Source organism: Suricata suricatta, chromosome 9, assembly GCF_006229205.1.
Source record: "Suricata suricatta isolate VVHF042 chromosome 9, meerkat_22Aug2017_6uvM2_HiC, whole genome shotgun sequence".
NCBI lineage: Eukaryota > Metazoa > Chordata > Mammalia > Carnivora > Herpestidae > Suricata > Suricata suricatta.
Window position 1 is genome coordinate 42,428,887 of NC_043708.1, and position 20,874 is coordinate 42,449,760.

Consider the following 20,874-nt stretch of genomic DNA (forward strand, 5'->3'; position numbering starts at 1 on the left):
ATTTAGACATTGTGTCTCCTAGGAGCCAGCCCTGACCGGGCTCAGTGGCCCTCTCACTCATGTTTCCATGATTCATAACCCCGAGTTCTGTGAAGACACCATCATGTCTCTTGTTCTCTGTGTCCCAGCCCCAGACCTTCTGCCTGACTTACAATAAAAATGTATTGAATAAATAAAAGTCACCCATCTGCCATAAACATTTAGAGTATACCTATAGTTATAGGGAAGTGCCTTTATTCCTAGCCAAAAAAGCAAACAAGTAAGCAAACAAAAAAACACCTAGAAGTGAAGCCAAAAAGGAATGGGCTTAATCTTGATATGGCCCAATACCAAGAAGCTACCTTTGTTGAGATCTGTAGATAATCCCAATGCTGGAACCAAAATTAGAAAGACAAACCAATAAATTAGGCTGAGAGATGGTGTTCAAGGATCTAAACTGGCCTCCTGGCAGTAAGGACCCAGTTCCCCTGCCACAGACATACCTCAATACACATGCCAGTCTCTTCCAAGTGCTTACCATATGAGGCTCATCTAGTTCACCATGGGAGGAAGATTAGCCTTACCCAGGGCCCAGCATGTGCCAGGCATTGCACACGTGGCATCTCACTTTCCTCACCACGACTCTGGGGTAAATGGCTGTGCTGTATGTGGAACCACACTCAAAGGCTGTAACATGCTGTGGCAACAGATTAGCCCTAGTGGCTAAAGTTAGATTATTTCTCTCCCACACAATATGCTTCTGTATAGCTGTCCTCCAAGCACTGACTCTGGGAACTGAGCTCTTTGGTGTGGCTCCATCAATCCTGATCCTGCATTCTTAGCCAAGTAGATCTCTCACCTCCACTACCCTGAGGGCAAGAACACCCACTCCAACTTGCTTACTTCTCCTATTTAGGCATCTTCTGGTACCTGTGGCTTTTGTCTGCTGAAGTCTCTTCCTCCTCCAGATGGTCCTTCTGGACAGAATCCAATACAATCCCATTGGCTTTCTCCCTCCTGTGTCCCCGGTCTGGTCCATGGCAGGTAACCACATACCTTTCTGAAAAATTTGGGTAATGCAGACCATCCAGCATAGCCAACTCTTCCCTAACCTGCAATCAAAGTGACCATTTTTTGGCCTTTGGATTTTCCACGAGTCATTGACCAGTCCACTCTGTTTTCCAAATGTAGAGGATACATTACAAGTTCTCAAGATGGTCCCATTGACAGCCTTCCCTCTTGACTGGAGATGAGGAACTCTCCCCACCTGGCACCTGTTTCTCCTCCTTGGTGGAGGTGGGACTCACAGCCCAACAAAAGCAATCCCTGAAAAATTCCCTTCTCAACTCATTTCCAACTTTGAATCCTTTTATGCCATCAGTGTGGATGTGGGAATTAAGAGCAGGATCTTTTCCTCCTATATTCCATTTTCAGTCCTGCATATTTCAGAATCTCACCCCACCACACACATAAGCTTCCACTTTAATTACAGATTTGGAGCTCTCTGCCAAGCATGTGCGAGAGACAAGGGGGTAATGGAACTTAACATATCACAAAAGAGCTATAGATGAGCAAGGGATAAAATGAATAGGCATTATGACTTTTTTTGAAAAGCTTGTCAAGGGGCTAAAGCCTCCATGAGGGCAAATGACAGGAACAGTCGCGTTTAGAATGATGTGAGATTGTATCAGAGGATAGTATGTTGGAGACTACTTACAAGGTTCAAGGTGTGGTTACAGGTGTGAAAGAGATGAAGGTCTTTGGTGTTGCAGTAGTTTGAATAATGCCCCCTACCCAGACAGCCACACCTGAATCCCCAGAACCTCTGTTACATGGCAATGGGGGCCTGCAGCTGATGCATTTTGAGATGAGAGGATTATCCTGGATTATCCAGGTGTGCCTTCAACATAATCACAAGGGCCCCTATCCGAGGAAGGCGAGAAGAGGAATTAGAGGTGATGACAGGAGATGATGCAAGCAAGCCTGCTCCCCAGCCAAGGAACGTGGGAGGCCTCCAAGTCAGAAAAGGCAAGGGAGCAGATTCTCAAGAGCCCACAGAAGGAAGCAATCCTGCTGACACCGTTAGTCCAGGAAAACGGATTTGGGGCTTCCAGCCTCTGGAACTGTGAGGAAGTGTGTATTGTTTCAAGGCGCTAAGTTTGTGGTAATTTGTTACAGCAGCCATCATAAACTCTACAGGAGTCAAGGTTGAGAAACTGTGAGCCTGGACTGCTGAACAGGGGATCCATGTAGAAGTTCAAATTAGCAGTGACAGTGGTGGAGCTTGTCCTGGAAGGAAAGCCATAGAGTGGATGCCAGCTTTTAACAAATGGGGATGAGTGACTCAGAGATGTATGGCTGACAGCAAAGAGGGGAAGCAGTGTTTCTAGATGGCATGAGATTGAAGGGAGGAATTTTTAATTAATTATTTTAAAGAATGGATGAATGGCATCTCTTTGCCATGGGAGAAGTAGAAAGGCTGAGGTCAGAACAAAACAAGGAAAGAGACTGGGTCAGTGGTGAGAAAGCACATGGCAGTATGACGAGAATCCAGGAGGAGATTTGGTGGGTGTTATTAGTTAAGGTTGAAACAGGAGACAAAACCCCACAATATTTGAACAGGTCAAGTTTAATATAAAGAATTATTCACTACACCAGAGGTTGACCTATAATAGTAAAAATAACCCTAAAGCCCACCTTTGGGCTGAGAGGTACATATTAAAGAACGGCTTGAAAGGAAGGGCCGGGTTCAAGCCTCACGGACGGTGTTGTTGCAGCCCAGTGATGACACAGAAGTCCACTAGGTGGCCCTGGGCCAGAGCTGGTCTACAGTCGCTGGATAAGCAGGAACATCTATCCAGGATGCAGATGACAAAAAACCATGGCCAGGAGTGGTTTAGTTCATTTCCTAATGCTGCTCTAAAAGATTACCATACACCTAGTGGCTTAAAACATACAAAATAATTTTCTTATAGTCTTAGAGGTCAGAAGTCCCACATGGGTCCCCTTGGTATAAAGTCAAGATGTTGACAGGGCTGAGTTTCTTCTGGAGGCTCTAGGAGAGTCCTTTCCCTTAGTTTCTAGAAAGTCTAGTCCTTGAGTTACCAAAACTCAACTTAGGCATTGGAAACTTCTACAAAGACTATAAAGAATATACTCCCGGGGTGCCTGGGTGGCTCAGTCAGTTAAGCGTCCGACTTCAGGTCAGGACATGATCTTGAGCTCAAGTCCATGGGCTTGAGCCCTGCATCGGGCTCTGTGCTGACAGTTCAGAGCCTGGAGCTTGCTTCCGATTCTGTGTCTCCCTCTCTCTCTCTGCCTTTCCCCTGCTCACTCTCTATCTCTCTCTCAAAATAAAGACATAAAGGATATATTCCCAAAGCAGTACATCTTTCTAGGTAGCCTTCAAAAGTAAATTGGTGGCAAAATGAAATATGCACTTAAAACACTTAGCTTGGTACCTGGAAAATGGCATTCAACACTTGTTTGTAATTATGATTGCCATTATTTTTGTATTACTAATAGAATGCCAAGTGAATGGTTAATTACTTGCTTTATAGGGGCGTCAGCCATAATCCAGTTAAAATATGTGTGCTATATACTGAGTTAAGTGTCTATTCTAGAAGGTTGGGTGCTATAGTCTAATGCAGTGAAGTGGCTCATACTCAATCCTAACCCATTCTGAGAGTGAACAGAACTCAGGGCCAATTGTCTGTTAAAGCTACTCACAGAATTAAAACCAATTGCTCAGCACATATGAGAAAGTTTTGTAACTTCTACACAAGTGTGGGTAGGAAATGAAATTTGTTTATTCAAAATAAGTGTAAGTTAAAGTCAAAAAGTTTGTTAGGAAAACCTGTTACAGGTCAACCTCTGGTATAATGAATAATTCTTTATATTAAAGTTGACCTGTTCAAATTTTGTGGGGTTTTGTCTCCTGTTTCGACCTTAACTAATAACACCCACCAAATTGGACATGTTCACCTGACAGAAAATCAAGTCTGTACAGACTGTCCCCAAGTGATATCAAAGCAAAGATTCTGTAAGAGTCCTTATACCTGAGTTTCTTATACTGTCCTCACATTGTTGGTTGCATAAATCATGTCCTTGTTATCAAGAGAAAAAAATTTTTATTCCAATTGATTATTCCTAAGGAGATAAAAATTCTAACATTTGTCACAGGGAGAATAACATTCATGCATGTTTAGGATTGGAATAGGGGAATAAAGAAACTCACCAAAGAGGAAAAAGGCTTAAAGTAAAAAGTAAAACAATACAACTTGTGTGGCATAACCCAGAATTTTCAAGAAACACCAAGAACACCAAGAAAACCACCAATTAGCATTTTACCTTTTTTAGGCTTTGGGAGAATTGTTTTCCAAATAGTAGATTGACATGCTGCAATCTCTTTCCCCCAAATTTGTAGAAATTATAGAAATTATATAAAAATACTTAGCAAAGTCTTAGCAATGTTTGAAAATTATAACTGTCATTTGATAAGAACTGCCAAGAACCTGCAAAAGAAGGAAATTAAAAACCATAATGCATGATTTCAAAGTGTTGTTCCCAAACTCACATCAGCATCAATCATGTGGAACTCTCTAAATTTTAGCAAATTCTTGAGCCCCATCTAAGAACAAACCAGAAACATGGCAGGAATGTATCACTTAACAAATTTGAATCTAACAAATAGAAAATATCCATTCTTGGTGTGCCTGGATGGCTCTGTCGGTTGAGCGTCATACTCCTGATTTTGGCTCACATCATGACACCAGGGTTATGGAAGGGAGCCCTGAGTCAGGCTCTGCACTGAGTGTGGAGCCTGCTTGAGTCTGTCTGTCTCTCCCCCCTCCACCGCCCTCCTCCCCTGCTCTAAAAAATAAATAAAAATTAAAAACATCCATTCTTTTCAGTTGCTTAGAATATTTACAAATACTGGCCACTGGCCACAAAGCAATTGAAGAAAGCACATTATTGTATTTGGGTTAGAATTTACTAGAGCCACATCTTTTTACTTGCACAGCTAGCAAGGAAAAAAACTGGATGCCCAGGGCTGAAAATCCTGCAAAATTCAACACAATTCATCAACATAAGTGAATTTCCATTCCCCACCAATATATAGTCTGTGGATTAGAATATGATGTTTGAGAAGTCTTGAATACTACGCTGAGCAGAAAAACAGAAACTTTGTATTTTGGCAATGAATGACATCCTAAGAACTCTGCTGAATAGTTCAGGAAGAACCTGCTCTTAGCTAAAAAAACTCATAACTTCCTGATTCTTCATAGCAAAAGAATGCATAAATGTAAATGTAAATAAGACTTTCCTCCACCTCTTTGACTGTTTCCTGTGCTCCTGACTCACCAGAAAATAAATATTACCCAAATGCTTTCTCATTTTCTAACTGAAGAGGATAAAAATGAGCCTGGTAAAGTTATTTGAGATTTCAAATGATTTCACATAATGAAATCATTTCCTGCCAAAGCTTAACATTCTTGCTGATAACCTCTTTTACTCTAAACCAAAACTAAATAAATTTTTTTTGGTTTATAGTTTTTCCTTCTTCTAAAGTCTTCATAGATTCAGGAAATTGGTGTCATACAGGTCATGTTCATGAACCCAAATGTAATATTAGGAAACTATACTTAAAAAAAAAAAACTAGGGTATGAAACAAATTCCAAAAAAGAAAAATCTCTTGGCATAAAGAAAATCAAAAGACAAAATTTTCATAAATTGGTGATATTTTAAATGTCCCTTAGAGAAATATACAAATAAATTGTAGCATATCTATAGTTAAAAATGAAGAAAAGCTCCATGTATAAATGTTAAAGCTACCATTAAACAAGCAAAGCAAATAGAATTTATGTAAAATTTTTAAACATGGAAAACATATATTGTTTCTGGATACACGGGTGTTAATTGTATGACAATGTGAAATTAAATGGTAAACATCACCTTTGGCTACCTCTGGAGAGGATGAGAAATGGGACCAGAGAAGGGTATGAGGTATTTAAACCATACCTTATTTTTTTAAAACGCAAACAGAACAAAGTGTTAGTATTTTATACTGAGGAGACAGTTTTCCACTGTTTTCCATACTTTTCTGAATGTCTAAAATACTTAATGATTTTTTTTAAACTTAAGAACTAAAAGACAACAAAGTCTCTAAATATCAAAATCTGTGGGGTACAAAGTAGAAACAGAACTTACAACCTAAAATGAACTAGAAAACAAGAAGAATTAAAAAATTTTTTAAATGTTTTATTTAGTTTTTTTGATACAGAGAGAGACAGAGCATGAGAGGGGGAGGGGCAGAGAGAGAAGGAGACACAGAACCAGAAGCAGGCTCCAGGCTCTGAGCGGTCTGCACAGAGCCTGACGCGGGGCTCGAACCCACGAATGTGAGATCTGACCTGAGCCGAAGTCGGAGGCTTAACCGACTGAGCCACCCAGGCGCCCCAAAAATAAATTTTAAAAACAAGAAGTTGGCACAGCACACAATAAGCCAAAAAAGTAAAAAGCCTGAAAATATTTTTATCATTTTAAATCAATGAATTAAATATAAAACAAAATACAACCAGAAAGTGCTGACAGAATTGCCCAGTACAATGAAAAACTGTTGGAAAAAACAACATGCTAAAGACTAGTAGCTCTAAGATGTTTGGTCTCAGGAATCCTTTATGCTTCCAAAAGTTTTTTGTTTTTGGTATTTCTATAAAATTCAACGTACTAAAAATTGAACCCAAGAAAAATGTAGATGTTTATTTCCTATTTTAAAATGACATAATGAACATGTTTTGTGAAACTTCATTTTCCAAAACCAACCAACCAAAATGATGTAGTGAGAAGACTGGCATTACATGTTTGCAAATTTCCTTACTACCTGGCTTAATACAAGACTCCTGCTTCTGCATTCAGTCTGTTGTGGTATGCTGTTTGGGCGGAAGCATACAAAGAAAGTCTGGCCTCACAAAGGTCACTGGAAAACAGAGGAGCAGTCATTTCAGACACTGTGGATATCCTCTGACACAATAGCAAAACTCTCATGTTGTAATTTCTGAAAGATTAATTGCAACGTGGAGTCTGGAACTGGATCAGTGAGCTTTACCATGCACTGTTACACTAAAATCCATGAGTTTATCTCGCTCCTTAAATGCGTCTTTTTACTATGCACGCTTTTGTTCTGGTGGAGGGGAGCCCACACGGTCATTCTCCCCTCCGTGTGGGCTCCCCTCAACCAGAGTAATTTTCTTAGGGCTTCCTGCCTCAACTGGCTGCAACAGTGGCAAGAGGAGTCACTAGAGACGGAGGACATAAGACTCTTTTTTTTCTGAGTGATCTGCTTATAACACAATGGGGAAAGATGGACAGTCGAGGACAGAAGAAACAATTACAAAACTGCCCCAATTCGTAAATAGGCAATGTTGTGAACTTCCTGCCACTTCAGATGCAAAAAGATGAATGCACATTTGCTTGGGATGTTGAGGGAGGGGGTACAAATCAATAAGAAACTGGACTGAATCCTTAGTCTCTCTTGTAATTACTTTTTCAAAAATTCAAATATACCAAGAGGTTGAAAAAATAGTACAATTACACATTAGGAACTGAGCTCTGAAGGAAGAGGAGAGGAGCAAGAGGTTGTAAGAAGAAAGGGGGGATTTGTTTGCTTTTTCCAGATGGCAGAGACACGTTATCTTTACAGACAACAGCAGAGGAAAAAGATTCACAGAGATAGATGATGACGATGACGACGAGGAAGACGACATGGTATCGGGCCCTCAGATCACTGTTCCAAGTTTGCTCAAAGCAGGTGGGTATGGTCTGGGGTAGTCCAAGTCCTCAAGCCAGTCATCACCGGCCATGAGCAACCTCTCCAGTTTATTTCTACATAATTTAGAAATAGTATTTGGTGTGCCTGGCGTGATGGGAAAAGGTTGGGAGGCACCACTTTAGATAATCCTCAAACTGTAAAAATGAATTTCATCCATCCATTCATTTCAATACCTGAGCACAAATAAGTGCCTGGCACCTTCCAGGGCTTGGGAAAAAGCAAAGAGCAGAAGACAAGATTCCTGTCCTCATGGAGCTACTTCTGGTGGGAGGACGGGGTGTGACCAAGTATATACTGGGGCTAATAAACCTTATAGACAAAAGTAGGCAGGTGGACGGGGAGGCAAGGGGGATACTGGATGGTCAAGAAAGACCTGATGAAAAAGGTGATGTTCAAACAGATTTGAAGATGACGAAGCAAGCCAAGACAGATACCCAGGAGAATAGAGTTTTAGGTAGAAGCATGACTGAAATAGCAAGGAGGCCACAGTATGGCCTGACAGGCACTTTAATACTCAATGGCAAAGCAAAAACCAAAAAACTAAAAACAAAAAAACCCCCAATGGCACAAGAGATCTTTCAGTGGTTATTTAGCATCCGCAGGGTCCAGAGGTTTCATAAAATTATTTAATTAAAACTTTCTTCAACAAAAAATAATACATGCAAACCATGTAACATGTGCCTGAAGGAAACTAAAAAGTTAATTATAAATTAGTTAAGAAAGTACAAGTGTAAAAGGAGAGCTCTTCCACTTGAAGCTGCAGTGAGGAGTCTGGAAGCGGCATTCCTGCACCTCGTCCTTTCCAGGTACAGCTTGGGCCAGACACAGTGTACATGACACACAGGCCTGGAGAAGACCCAGATCTCCCTTTAGAGAAGGTGCACGAACAACAAAACCTACCTTACCTTGTCCAAGAGCAGCAATTAATAACTGTCTTCTAAATTATGTCAATCTGTAGTACTAAGATCTGTTAAAGCACAATGAAAGTTGGAGAACGTCTGAATAATAAGCATCCCTTTATTTGCTGACGCCATTACAAAAAACGGATTACATTAGCAACAAAAAAGTGTTTTCTTAAAGTCAGAGGCAGTTACTCCCCAAAATATTAAGTAAAACAGTGTACAACATCAGTATTAAAATGTTAAATTTTATATTGTCTTTACCACTTTTGATCTTCTGAACAATTTTATTGAGCAAAATAAGATAAAAGATTACATGTTTATTTTATCTTCAGGAATGTAAAGGTCTAATTATTCAAACAGTTTTTATTATAAAACTAAACTCTGGAGGTGTCTACAGAGTTGGCTTTTTTTTTTTTCTCTCTTTAAATCAGTAGTCTAACAAGGATTAGAAAAGACAAAACTCTGTTCAGTGTTTCTGACAAAGTAGAAAGGGTGAAAACATAAATAAGGCTTTAATTTGGCAAAATATAATACAGTGCCTTCTGTTATCCTCGAATGAACAGCTTCCCAGTTACTTCACTCTGTAAAATATCAGGAAAAAAAATTCATTTTAAAACAAGAAACAAAAGGCAATCAGAAGACATTCGTCAAACACCAAAAATATATACTCTAGGATCAAAAACAACTATACTAATGGTAATCAAACACAAGAAAAAAAAAATCTCAAGATTCAGAAGCTTACGAGGTGGATTTAAAAATATAGGAGTGAAAACCTCAGACCAAACTGAGACTAATGTAGAGATTTGAAAGTACTATTAGGAAACATTTAAAAGACCACCACCAGGAATCCATTTTTATTAGTTCTACTCAAGAAAATATAAAGCTAGTAAGGTGAGTAGCACTGAAATTTACAACTCTCTCCCATGAATGAACAAAGTTTCAGGCAGAGATTTTCTGAGGTCTTGTGAAGTTTTCCAAGTCAGATAAAATGACGATAAGAAGTGAAACTTTAAAAGCCATTATAGAGACTAAAAAGACTTACCCAAATGCAACATTGTAAAATTCTGACTGGTTTGGGAAAAATAGCTAAAAAGATATGTGTGGTAAAATTGAGAAAATTTGAATATAAGTTTACTACTGGATGATTTTATAGAACTACTGGATTTTTGGGGGTTTTTTTTGGATGTGATAATGGTACCACTATGGATTTATAAGAGAATGACTTTGTTCTTCAGAGATACATACTGAAGTGCTTTGGGATAAAATGTGATATCTGTAGTAAATTGCTTTCAAATGGTTTGACATCAACAAAATATCTGTATATACACAAAGAGATGAAGCAGGTGAAAGGAGTGCTGCCCCACTCTTTCAGCTTTTCTTTTTAAGTTCATTTATTTATTTTGAGAGAGTTTGAGAGTGAGCAGGGGACGAGCAGAGCGAGAGGGGGGGGAGAGAGGGAGAGAGGGAGAGAGGGAGAGAGGGAGAGAGGGAGAGAGGGAGAGAGGGAGAGAGGGAGGGAGGGAGGGAGGGAGGGGGGGAGAGAGAGAGAGAGAGAGAGAGAGAGAGAGAGAGAGAGAGAGAGAGAAAATCCCAAGGAGGTTCCAAGCTATCAGCACAGAACCCAGAAGCAGGGCTCGAACTCACAAAGTCTAAGATCATGACCTGAGCCGAAATCAAGAGCCAGACACTTAACTGACTGAGCCACCCAAGAATCCCTCAGCTTTTATGTGTGAACTTTTTAAAAATAAAAAATTTTGAGGGGAAAAGAATTAGAAAGTTAAAAAGCAAAGTTCTCACTGGCTATCACATTGTCTCATCAAAAACAAGATTAAGAGAGGATCAGAAAGTCTACATAACGCACTGGTACAGGACACTACTAAATGCTATGCAAACACATCACAGAAAATGAAAACCTGAGCATTGTGATAGCCAAGTGTAAAGCAAATAAATAAATGCTAGCTTATATCTGGAACACTAACTCTTATGCTTCAATGCTGCTATAAAAGAACATCTTTCTTTCAGAAACAAGAGACAACCATAGCAAAAAAAATCTATATGTCACACAAGAGTAGGGAAAGCACATACATACAAAACACACACACAAAACTTCACCTTTTTTTTTTTATGGTTAACATCGAAAGCCTCTCCAATTCACTATTGACAAATCAAATACCAACTTTAGGAAAAAGTCAGAATTGACTACATAAGCAAGAGGCTGGCAATTAAGGACAAGCCAGAATAAGTGAAAAGAAAGCAGCAACAAAAGGGGTCAAAGCACAGAATGCGTGGACTAAAGGAGAAGAAAAGTATTAGTTATGAGTGTAGGTACTAGGCAGAGACCACCTCGGCTTAAATTCCAGCTCACCCAGTTACCAGCTGAATGACCTAGGGCAAATTATAGGAACATCTTTGGGTCTGTTGTAAAATAGGACTAAATAATAATAATAATAATAATAATAATAATAATAATAATAATACCACCACCTATCTACTGTCCTAGGTTGTTGTCAAGATTAAATGAATGACTACATGTCAGAAGCCTGCTCATGCTTAGAAGCAAACTCATAAAGTGACTGCTGTTAAAATCATCCTCCTCCCTCCCCAGGATTCCACACACTGGTTCCAAGGTAAGAGGACCTGAATGTTATGGTCTGAATGTTTGTGTCTCCCAAAATTTATATGTTGAGATTCTAACTCCCAATGCAATGGCATTTGGAAGTGGGGCCTTTGGAAGACTCCACCATCATGAAGGGGATCAGTGTCTGCCTAAAAGGGATCTGAGAGAGCTCCCTTGCCCCTTCTGCCATGCGAGGACACAGTGGGAAGATGGCCATCTCTAAACCAGGAAGGTCTCACCAGACACAGAATCTGCTGGCGCCTTGATTTTGGACTCTGCAGCCCCCAAAACCATCAAAAATAAATGTTGATCAAGCCCCCCAGTCTATGGGATTTTTGTTATAGAACCAAACAGACTAAGACTCTGGAGTAATAAAATCTTCTGATATGGTCAGATATACACTTTGAATACGGAGAAGCCAGGCAAATATGAAACATAAGGAAAAATAGATTTCTGAAAGATAAATAGGTAACAAAAAAAACTGGTAACAAAAAAAGTATACTATAAAGTACTAGTGTTGCTAGTCCAAAGCTAAAAAAAACATTATCTCAATTCATAAAAAGGAAGGGAAGAAATGATAATCTTCTCTTTGGGGGAAGGAAGGGATAGATAGGAAAACTTCCAAAAGAAAGCTTAAGGGTTTACAAATTAAGGACAGATCAACACACCTACCCCTATAGTTCACAGAAATGCCAAGTAACACACACTAGGATTTAGAAAACTAAATTATCTCATTTTTGTCTTTTAAAAATGGTCTTTCCCTTATCGAAATTGTACATCATTATTTTAAGCAATTCATATCTACTTGTGGTATACACTAAAAAGTAATTTTCCTGACATCAAATATTAATCTATTATCTACATTTTGATGATAAAGCAAGTAATATTTCTAATTTAATCATCAGGTAGTAGTCTGGGCTTTTTTCTCATCATAGGTACTAGTTTTAAGAGAGTTCACGAGAGGAGAAAACACTGAGCAAAACTGATGACTGAAGTTAAACCCTTGAGGGTACTATAAACATTTAAGGGGCATGAAGAGGAGTGGTGGGAACCAAGGGATATGTAGGGAGGTGTTATTACTGTCAACGGGTAATGATCTGGGCAGAACCTATAGAAGAAAGAGCTCCCAAGTGCCCGGTTGACCACGATCCTCATACAGTCCATCCTACGCTTCAGAATGCACTGTTGACGCTCGACCCTTTCTTGCCAAACCTGGACTTCTGTTCATTAGCTGACAAGAGTTAGCACTCATGGGAGCTGCCTGCCAAACAGCAGCTCAGTTTTAGTTTTAGTTGTACTGCCAGGATGTACATATTTAACAAGTTATAATTTCATACATCAGGGAAAACAAATCTGAAAAATAAAAGTGTCGTACTACCATCAATCAGTATTGAGTCTCAAATTTAGTATGATGAAGACCAAGGAGGAAACAGGTTCACAAGACTTAATATGAGCAAACTGTGTGTTTGGGAAGAAAAAGAAATATTAAAGAACACGTCTGAGATGATGGAGAGATACTACTGACAAGGTTGAAAGGCCAGGGATAAGAAGTAATCTTGGAAATTATTAGCCTCTCAGAAACAAAGCCCCTTCCTTATCACACAAAGGCCTATGGACTGACTCCAGCACACTTAGCCTATTTCATAACTATTTTCAGTATTTTATACTGAAAATTATTATACTTTCTTATACTTTCAGAATTAAAAGAAAGGTCTGTATTAGATATAGCAATTAGGAAATCACTAATGACCCTAGCAAAAAAGTTTTCATTGGAATGTATTCTAGACTAGAGGAAGCTGTAACAGCAAGTAAAGATGTGCATACTGTTAGAATAATTTATGAATCTGTTAAACAAACAAAAAAATTAAAGTGGTAACCTGAAGGAAGTACAAGGTTAAAATAAGACATCAGAACAGGTTTTCAAGACTGAACAGAAGGACCATGTGCAGTGAAGAGAGTAAGGCTGAAGACATGGGAGAAAGAGTTTCCCAGGGAAACCAGAAGCAGGTTGTTTTCCAATTTGGAGAAGGGAGGTGATGTGGCATAAGTTTAACTATACCCACTGGAGAGATCAGCTTACCAAGGATCGAAGATTAAGGGTATGATTATTTTTACTGGCAGGTTAAAAGAACGAGCTGGGTTTATCTATAAAGTCTTTTGGAGGTAAGTGACCTGAAATAGCATTTTAAAGGAAATGCTATGCTAAGGCAGGTCAGAAGACAACTGTTCTATAAAAGTGAGACAGAATGCCCCTGTAACCAAAATGGTGATCCACTCAACTTTTCCAGGACACCTAGCCTATCCTGAGGACAATAAAATTTCATACCATGGTTAGATTAATGATAGATTTATTTAACTTCAGCTAAGACTCTCACTTTAGGAGTTAAAACCTGGGATTTCTTGGGGCACTTGGGTGGCTCAATCAGTTTAAAGCCTGACTTTCGCTCAGATCATGATCTCGCGGTTCGTGGGTTTGAGCCCTGTGTCAGGCTTTGTGCTGACAACTCAGACAACTCTGGAGCCTGCTTCAGAATCTATGTCTCCCTCTCTCTGTCCCTCCACTCACACTCCGTCTCTCTTTCTCAAAAAATGAATAAACATAAAAAAAAAAAAAAGAATTCCTTTACCTTATAAGCACAAATTTAAAGAAATTGTGATGATTTGATTTTCAGCTCAGCATCTTACCTCAGTAAAAACATTACAATTTTACCAAGTCATTAAAAAAAAAAATTACACAGATAAACTAAAGAAACAGTTGCGCACATTATGCAATGAACAAAACCTAGGTAAACAAGTTATGAGAGTCTGTTTTATAAAAAGGTCAAAGGTGGCAAAAATAAAAGGATTTTCTCCCTCCAAGCCACAACACCAAAATACGTAAGAGATGGAAATAATGCTCCAAGGAAGCTAAAGCTATCATCCAGAGGTGCAGAGAGAAAGGGCGAATATTTCCACTAGGGCAACAAGAGCTGCTGTACTCACGGCAAGCATACACTACACACACATTCACATACACAGTGTCAATAACCCACAGTCAGTGACACATCAGTTACCCTTACCTAATGCCTAGTAGTGTTCTTTCTCCTTTGTGAGCTGTTGGTTTACTGCCTGAAGCAGCTGCTGTAACTGTGTTACAGTCTGATTTAGACTTACAGACATCGTCTCCTTCTCAGAAGACTCCTAAAGAGAAGGGGAAAGTGATGAAAAAGTCCAAAATAAAGAAAAGGCATTTGCAACCAAAAGAGAAAATACGTTATTGTTGCTTTAAATACAAACATGAAAAATATTGAAAATCACAAGAAAATCAACAATGACAAAAACCACATAAAGAAATAGTGTGTGCAGGGCACCTGGGTGGCTCAGTCAGTTAAGCATCCAACCAGCTCGGGTCATGATCTCACAGTTTGTGAGTTCGAGCCCCACATGGGGCTCTGTGCTGACAGCTCAGAGCCTGGAAGCTGCTTCGGATTCTGTGTTTCCTTCTCTCTCTGCCCCTCCCCTTGCTCACTCTCTCTCAAAAAATAAGCAAACATTAAAAAATAAAAAGATATTGTTTGCTACCTAAGGGTGCAAATACGGTGCATCAAAGAAAGCTAGGTTATAAATGTCACTAGGTCAACAAAGGCAACAATCTAGACCTTGAGTATCAGTTATAAATCCATTTCTCTTTTCAGAAAAATATTTGCCAGACACCAAAGGAGAGTGTTCACAATAGTAAGTTCACATATACTGAGCTGGGCACTGTTGTAAGTACTACAGACTATTCTAAGTGTTTTATATAGTAACTCATTTATCCCCTTCACCAATCCTACAAGATTGGTACTATTATCATTGCCTTTCACAGATGGGGTAACTAAAGCACAGAGAGGCTAAGGAAAGTTGTCCAAAATCACACACCTACTAATAAGCAGCAGGGTCAGGAGTTAAGCCCAGGCCGTCTGACCAAGTTGACACTCTTAGCCAGTGTACCATAATACTTGCAACACAAACATTAAAATGAATACAATACCTTAGTAAGCTTAAGGGAAAACAAACCTCATAAAAACAGTGCATTTCAGACATAAAATATCTCGAAGAAAAGATGACCTTAGTGATTAGTAAGAATTCAACATAACAGATGGATGCACATTACAAAGACACTTTAAGTCAGAGATGGGTCTTGTACACTTTTTATTCTTCACATGATTTACAAGGTAATTAGCTTAGAGATGCAGGGTTAAAGAAAATGCATACCATTTCTGGGGAAACATCACTATTCTCAATAACAGTAGTGTCTCCAGCAGCTTTTACAATTTTTGACTGGATAAGATCCAGTGACTGTTGAGCCTGTAAGAAAAACAATATGGTAGCCTCGAAATACTACAACTGATAAACATATACGAGAAAAGCTCATGTCAAAACACAATGTACAGCCAATCTATTATTTTTCTCTCCAAAACAAAAATAGCTTCCTCCCTGACCGGATTACAAAAACCCATGCTTACCGCTTATTGTTTGAAAAAGTTCAAACAATAGAGAAAATGTATAAAGATATTTAAAAAAAAAATAACCACAGCCGATAGCCTAGATCAGGCGTCAGCCACTTCTGGACACAGCCTGTTTTACAGAGCTCACAAACTAAGAGTGGTTTTTACAGTTTTAAAGCGTATTAAGCACACCAGCAAAAAAGAGTATGTGGGAGAAACCATATATGCTCCACAAATCCTAAACTAGTTAGTGGGTTTGCCCTGACTCTCTCGTCCAGATCCCTCTTACATACAGCTTGTGCTAATAGAAAATTTGGGCAGAGGGGCACCTAGGTGGCTCAGTTGGTTAAGCGTCCAACTTCAGCTCAGGTCACATCTCACGGCTGGTGGGTTTGAGCCCCATGTTGGGCTCTGTGCTGACAGCTAGCTCAGAGCCTGAAGCCTGTCTTCAGATCATGCGTCTCCCTCTCTCTGACCTTCACCTGCTCACGCGGTCTCTCTCTCTCTCAAAAATAAATAAAATGTTAAAAAAAAAAAAAAACTAAAAAAAAATTGGGGCAGAAAATTTCTTATCAAGGGGGTTTTTTATGCTTGCTTCTTATCAATGCTCTTGTATACTTGCTTGTGTCACAAAGTATTTTGTTAACTTTTTATATCAATATATACATGAATTTCCAATCAAATGTTGCACAGTATTTCTGTTATAAGTTAACACAGCGCATCCTTTTATCTTTGAGCACTTGTTTAATATCCTTAATATCTGAGAAATCAAAATGCTACGCTAAAACTGCATGTTTTATATTTTGATCAAGGTCAAAAATTAAAATCACGACTGCTCATCCTGGACAATGCATCACGTATCTAAGTTTGAGCTCTGATGCAAATATCCTGAGATCACCTTTTATGTTCTGGTGACACTAACACCAAAATAACTTAAAGCTATTCTGAATTCCTTGATTGTGTTTTTCATCATGTTAAATGTACTCTTTATGGATTCCTAGACTTCTACATAATAAGCTATATCATACAGGAAAAAATAAAAATATTTCTTTCAACTTTTAAAAAGTGACATATTTGTTTTACTAATGACTCCCACGAACACAATCAGAGCTCTAAAGCAGCTCTGATATTAAGCATATGTCAACTGCATTATTAAAAATATCCAGAAAACAATTATAAATAACTTTCCAACTTAATGTAAAGAGTAAGAAATGTAACCTTAAAAATTTCCCATTTATAAGAGACAAAAAGAGTGTATTTCCTCAAACAAAAGGCACAAATTTCTCAAACATCAGAGGCCTATACATCTTTTAGATGTATGAAAATCTAAAGAAACATACTTTGTAAGCAACTAAGCAAATCTCAACAAAACAATAAATGGATTAACCAAATTTTTAAAAAAGAGTACCTTCAAATTTAAAACTTTATCTATACTTTATACAGCAATTACTTATATAAATGTATTGAAATAATGAAGCAAATAAAGAATGGAAAAACAAGCCAAAAATTTTCATTCTAAAAATGTAACTGTAAAACAGTTTACATTTATAAGCACATTAATATGCAAAAAAATCTACAATTAGCAGTATGTTTGCTTAAGATTCAAAACACAACACAGCATGATGATACGGCATCTTCAGAACAAGCAGCATCTTACCTTATGCAAGTCACCAGCTACCTTCTGTCTTTCACTTTGTTCAGTTCTAAGCTTTGTGAGTGTTTCATTTAACTGTGTCTTTAACTGTAAAAATAAAGGAACACAACAATTAACTTAATTTGCATCCTTCTCTGATTGTGCTGAGACCCTTAGAAGGATGAATGAGAAAGAATGGGATCGCTAACAGTTATTATGCATAGTGGATTAGCCAATATGCTGCACCAGATGTATAGAAAAGCTAAGCGGTGGAGGTTCCCATCTGTAAAGCTAAATATAAGAAAAGCTATAGAAACAAACTAGAATTTAGAACAGAAAACTGTAAATGTAAAAACAAAACCATCACATTCTAGTAAAGTTCCTTTTAAAAGTATTACTATTCACTATTCATAAAGTAATTCATTCATATTTAAATTATTCCAAATCAAAAGGCAAGTAGTCAGAAATTTTACTAATTAGCTTTTTAAGACTTTCTTGACCTCTCCAGTTAAGAGTCAACTGTGTAATATTTTAAAAGACATTGAACAGATTACAAATACAGTAAAATGAAAAGTTGAAAATTTAAATGTTGATAATCCTTTGAAACATCACTAAAGAGATCAGTGCAAGACCACAATGGCCAAATTATATGTCTTAAGATATACGTGTCAATAACCACTTTGTCAAAACAGTTGTAAAGTTCTATAAACTCTAGTGCCTATAATGCCTTTTTCCATGATAAATGTTCCAGTTATATATGAATAAGGGAAAGGGACCATACTAACAACAAAATAATTTTCTTATTAAACTCATCAGGTTAACTGATTTTGCCTGGCACCCATAGGCCTAAATTTCCAAACAGTTCCTGGAGACCCAAAAAGGGTAAATAGAAGATCCTAACCTTTCGAACCGGAGACAATTAGTGAGGGACATTCCATGTGGAAATTTTATTTTGGGAACTCTATTTAAGTACCCAAATGCTTCAGTTTTTGCTCCTTTACTTAACTGTAATTTAGTACATGGCAAAGTATATATAGGCAAACAAAATCATTTTATCTTAAAATGTGGCAACAGTTATCCTGAGCAAACAAAATGAAACACTTAAAAAAAAAAAAAAAGATTCAAGGCAAAAATAAGAAACAAATACCATTTAAATTGGCCTCTTAACAGAAGTAGAGGGGCTAAAAGTAAAAAGAACACCAGGCAGAATGAAGACTCAACTATAATCCTATGGGCTCGATGCCCTCTGTTGGGGCTTGCTACCATGGATCAAAGTTAAAAGTAAAATCTAGGGGTGCCTGGGTAGCTCAGTCAGTTGAGCTTCCAACTTCAGCTCAGGTCATGATGTCACAATTCACTGAGTCTGAGCCCCACACTGGGTTCTCTGCTGTCAGCACAGAGCCTGCTTCAGCACAGAGCCTGCTTCCTCTGTCCTCTCTGCCCCTCCCCTGCTCGTTCTCTCTCTCTATCAGTGATAAATAAACTTAAAAAGAAAATTTTTTTAAAGTAAAATCTCCAGGGGTGCCTGGGTGGCTCAGTCAGTTAAGCAGCCGGCTTCGGCTCAGGTCATGATCTCACAGTTCGTGGGTTCGAGCCCCGCGTCGGGCTCTGTGCTGACAGCTAGCTCAGAGCCTGGAGCCTGCTTCAGATTCTGTGTCTCCCTCTCTCTCTGACCCTCCCCTGCTCACGCTGTCTCTCTCTGTCTCTCAAAAATAAATAAAAGACATAAAAAAAAAAAAAAAAAGTAAAAATCTCCAAAAATTGTAGTTAACATTTTTTAAGAACACATTGTAGGGTAGGGCTTATGGCTTGTAGCTGTGATGTAATCACAATCCGGATCTGTGCAATATATAGTAAACATGTATAAAACTAGTTACACACTGCAGTGGAAATGACTTAAAGAAAAATGAAGATAAGTGAAAAACCAAAATTTTATTTCAAAAATAAAGAAGGGCAGGGGAAGGCTCAAATGTGTACATTTCAGAGGTCTACTTTAAAACTCATTTCCATAAATCACTACCATAACACCAAAGACCAACCAAATGAGCGAGTTAAGAAGTTTCCCTTGATATACACATAGCAGTATAAGAAAGTTCCAAACTATGCAAAGTTAACTTGGGCTAGGGGGAAACTTAAAATCTTCCTAGAGTTTATCCAAGTACTTTAAATCTAGTCATGTGCTACAATAATTTTTAAGCCATAGAAAGACATGATCGACTGAAACATACAATGAGATTGTTCTATTTACCTAGCAACTAAGCTTATCACAATCAGTGTAAATTTCCAGAAATTTTAAGAGTGGAAATACAGGGTATTCTGCATCTCTATAAGGCAGAAGTTATAAGTTATCTTTAACTAAGGTTAACAATAAATAATTTCACAAGCTTTTTGTTAACTATAATCTACAGAAAGACCAGTTAAATTAAGAAGCTAGAATGAATTATTGCCCTTGACTGAAGAATACATATCTTTAACCTTTAATAATCTCCTTCCAGGTCAGAAAATAAGAGGTCCAGCTAAGCATGGTAACTAAGAAGAGAATATTCACAATTCAACTAATATTTAGCTGTCTGAGTCACTTCTTTATTCACTGAAAATAATGCTGTCCAAGAAACAGATTTTATAAAACACAGAAATTTTTTCTGGAAAAAGAGTTGCAAGCCAAACATGCTACTGTTAGGAGCTAAGAAAAGAAGGGTCATCTTAGGAATGAAGAAAAGAAAGATCATCTTAGGAAGTCATCAGAATATGCAGATTACCTTAAACTTACAAAAACGCCAAGCTCAAGAGGTTAGCAAGGAGAAAAAGTCTAGATGCCTTCTCCACATGTCAACACAAGTGTTTTCAGAGCCTACTTGATACCCAGTGGAGAACAAGCTTCTTACCAAATTTAGCTCTTCATTCTGTCTTACTGCTTCAGAATATGAATCATCAAGTTTTTTCTGCAATTCAGTCAACAGATCTTTCAGCTGCAATGAAGTTTAGAGTTTAAGATTGATCTCCTTATGATATCCCATGTTTCGTACGCTACTCGGAAGTTCTGCCACAAACAACTTCTATGAAAATACTACCACTGTTATAAACTTCATTTAAATTGAGGAGCAAGGTAGAAAAAGTTCTATGGTAAGTACCTCTCTGACTTCTGTAACATAGGTGGATCGCTCAAGTTCTGCCTTCTCTAGTTCCATTTCCAACTGCTCTCGCTCTCTTCTCAGCTGGCAATGCAACAAAGAGGGAAAAGTTAACACAGTCAAGATCTCCTTTCATGATGCTCCCCCACAATGAAACGTTACGACACAAACACAACACTTTATCATCTCCAACACTACCCTAGACATTTGTAAAACACCTGCATCGTTAGATAAAAGAAATCTTAAAACACAGATCGTAAGACAGCCCTTAAAGCTAAAATTGAGTCCACAGGATACAAGTCAAGTGATGAAAT

General features: G+C 38.2%; 1 protein-coding gene across 7 annotated transcripts in view; it reads right to left on the reverse strand.

Moving 5' to 3' along the window:
* Nucleotides 1–8,810: 8,810 nt before the first annotated feature.
* KTN1 (kinectin 1) overlaps nt 8,811–20,874 on the reverse strand; it is an 88,657-nt gene continuing 76,593 nt past the window's right edge. For 3 of the 7 annotated variants that reach the window (XM_029950569.1, XM_029950568.1, XM_029950572.1), the window contains 6 exons: nt 20,561–20,644; nt 20,315–20,398; nt 17,454–17,537; nt 15,564–15,656; nt 14,390–14,510; nt 8,811–9,294 (listed from right to left, as the gene is read on the reverse strand). In XM_029950569.1, the coding sequence (XP_029806429.1) occupies nt 14,397–14,510; nt 15,564–15,656; nt 17,454–17,537; nt 20,315–20,398; nt 20,561–20,644 (459 nt within the window). In that variant the 3' untranslated portion in view covers nt 8,811–9,294; nt 14,390–14,396. The remainder of the gene's footprint in view (nt 9,295–14,389; nt 14,511–15,563; nt 15,657–17,453; nt 17,538–20,314; nt 20,399–20,560; nt 20,645–20,874) is intronic. The other 4 variants (XM_029950573.1, XM_029950574.1, XM_029950571.1 and 1 more) reach the window with 2 other exon arrangements.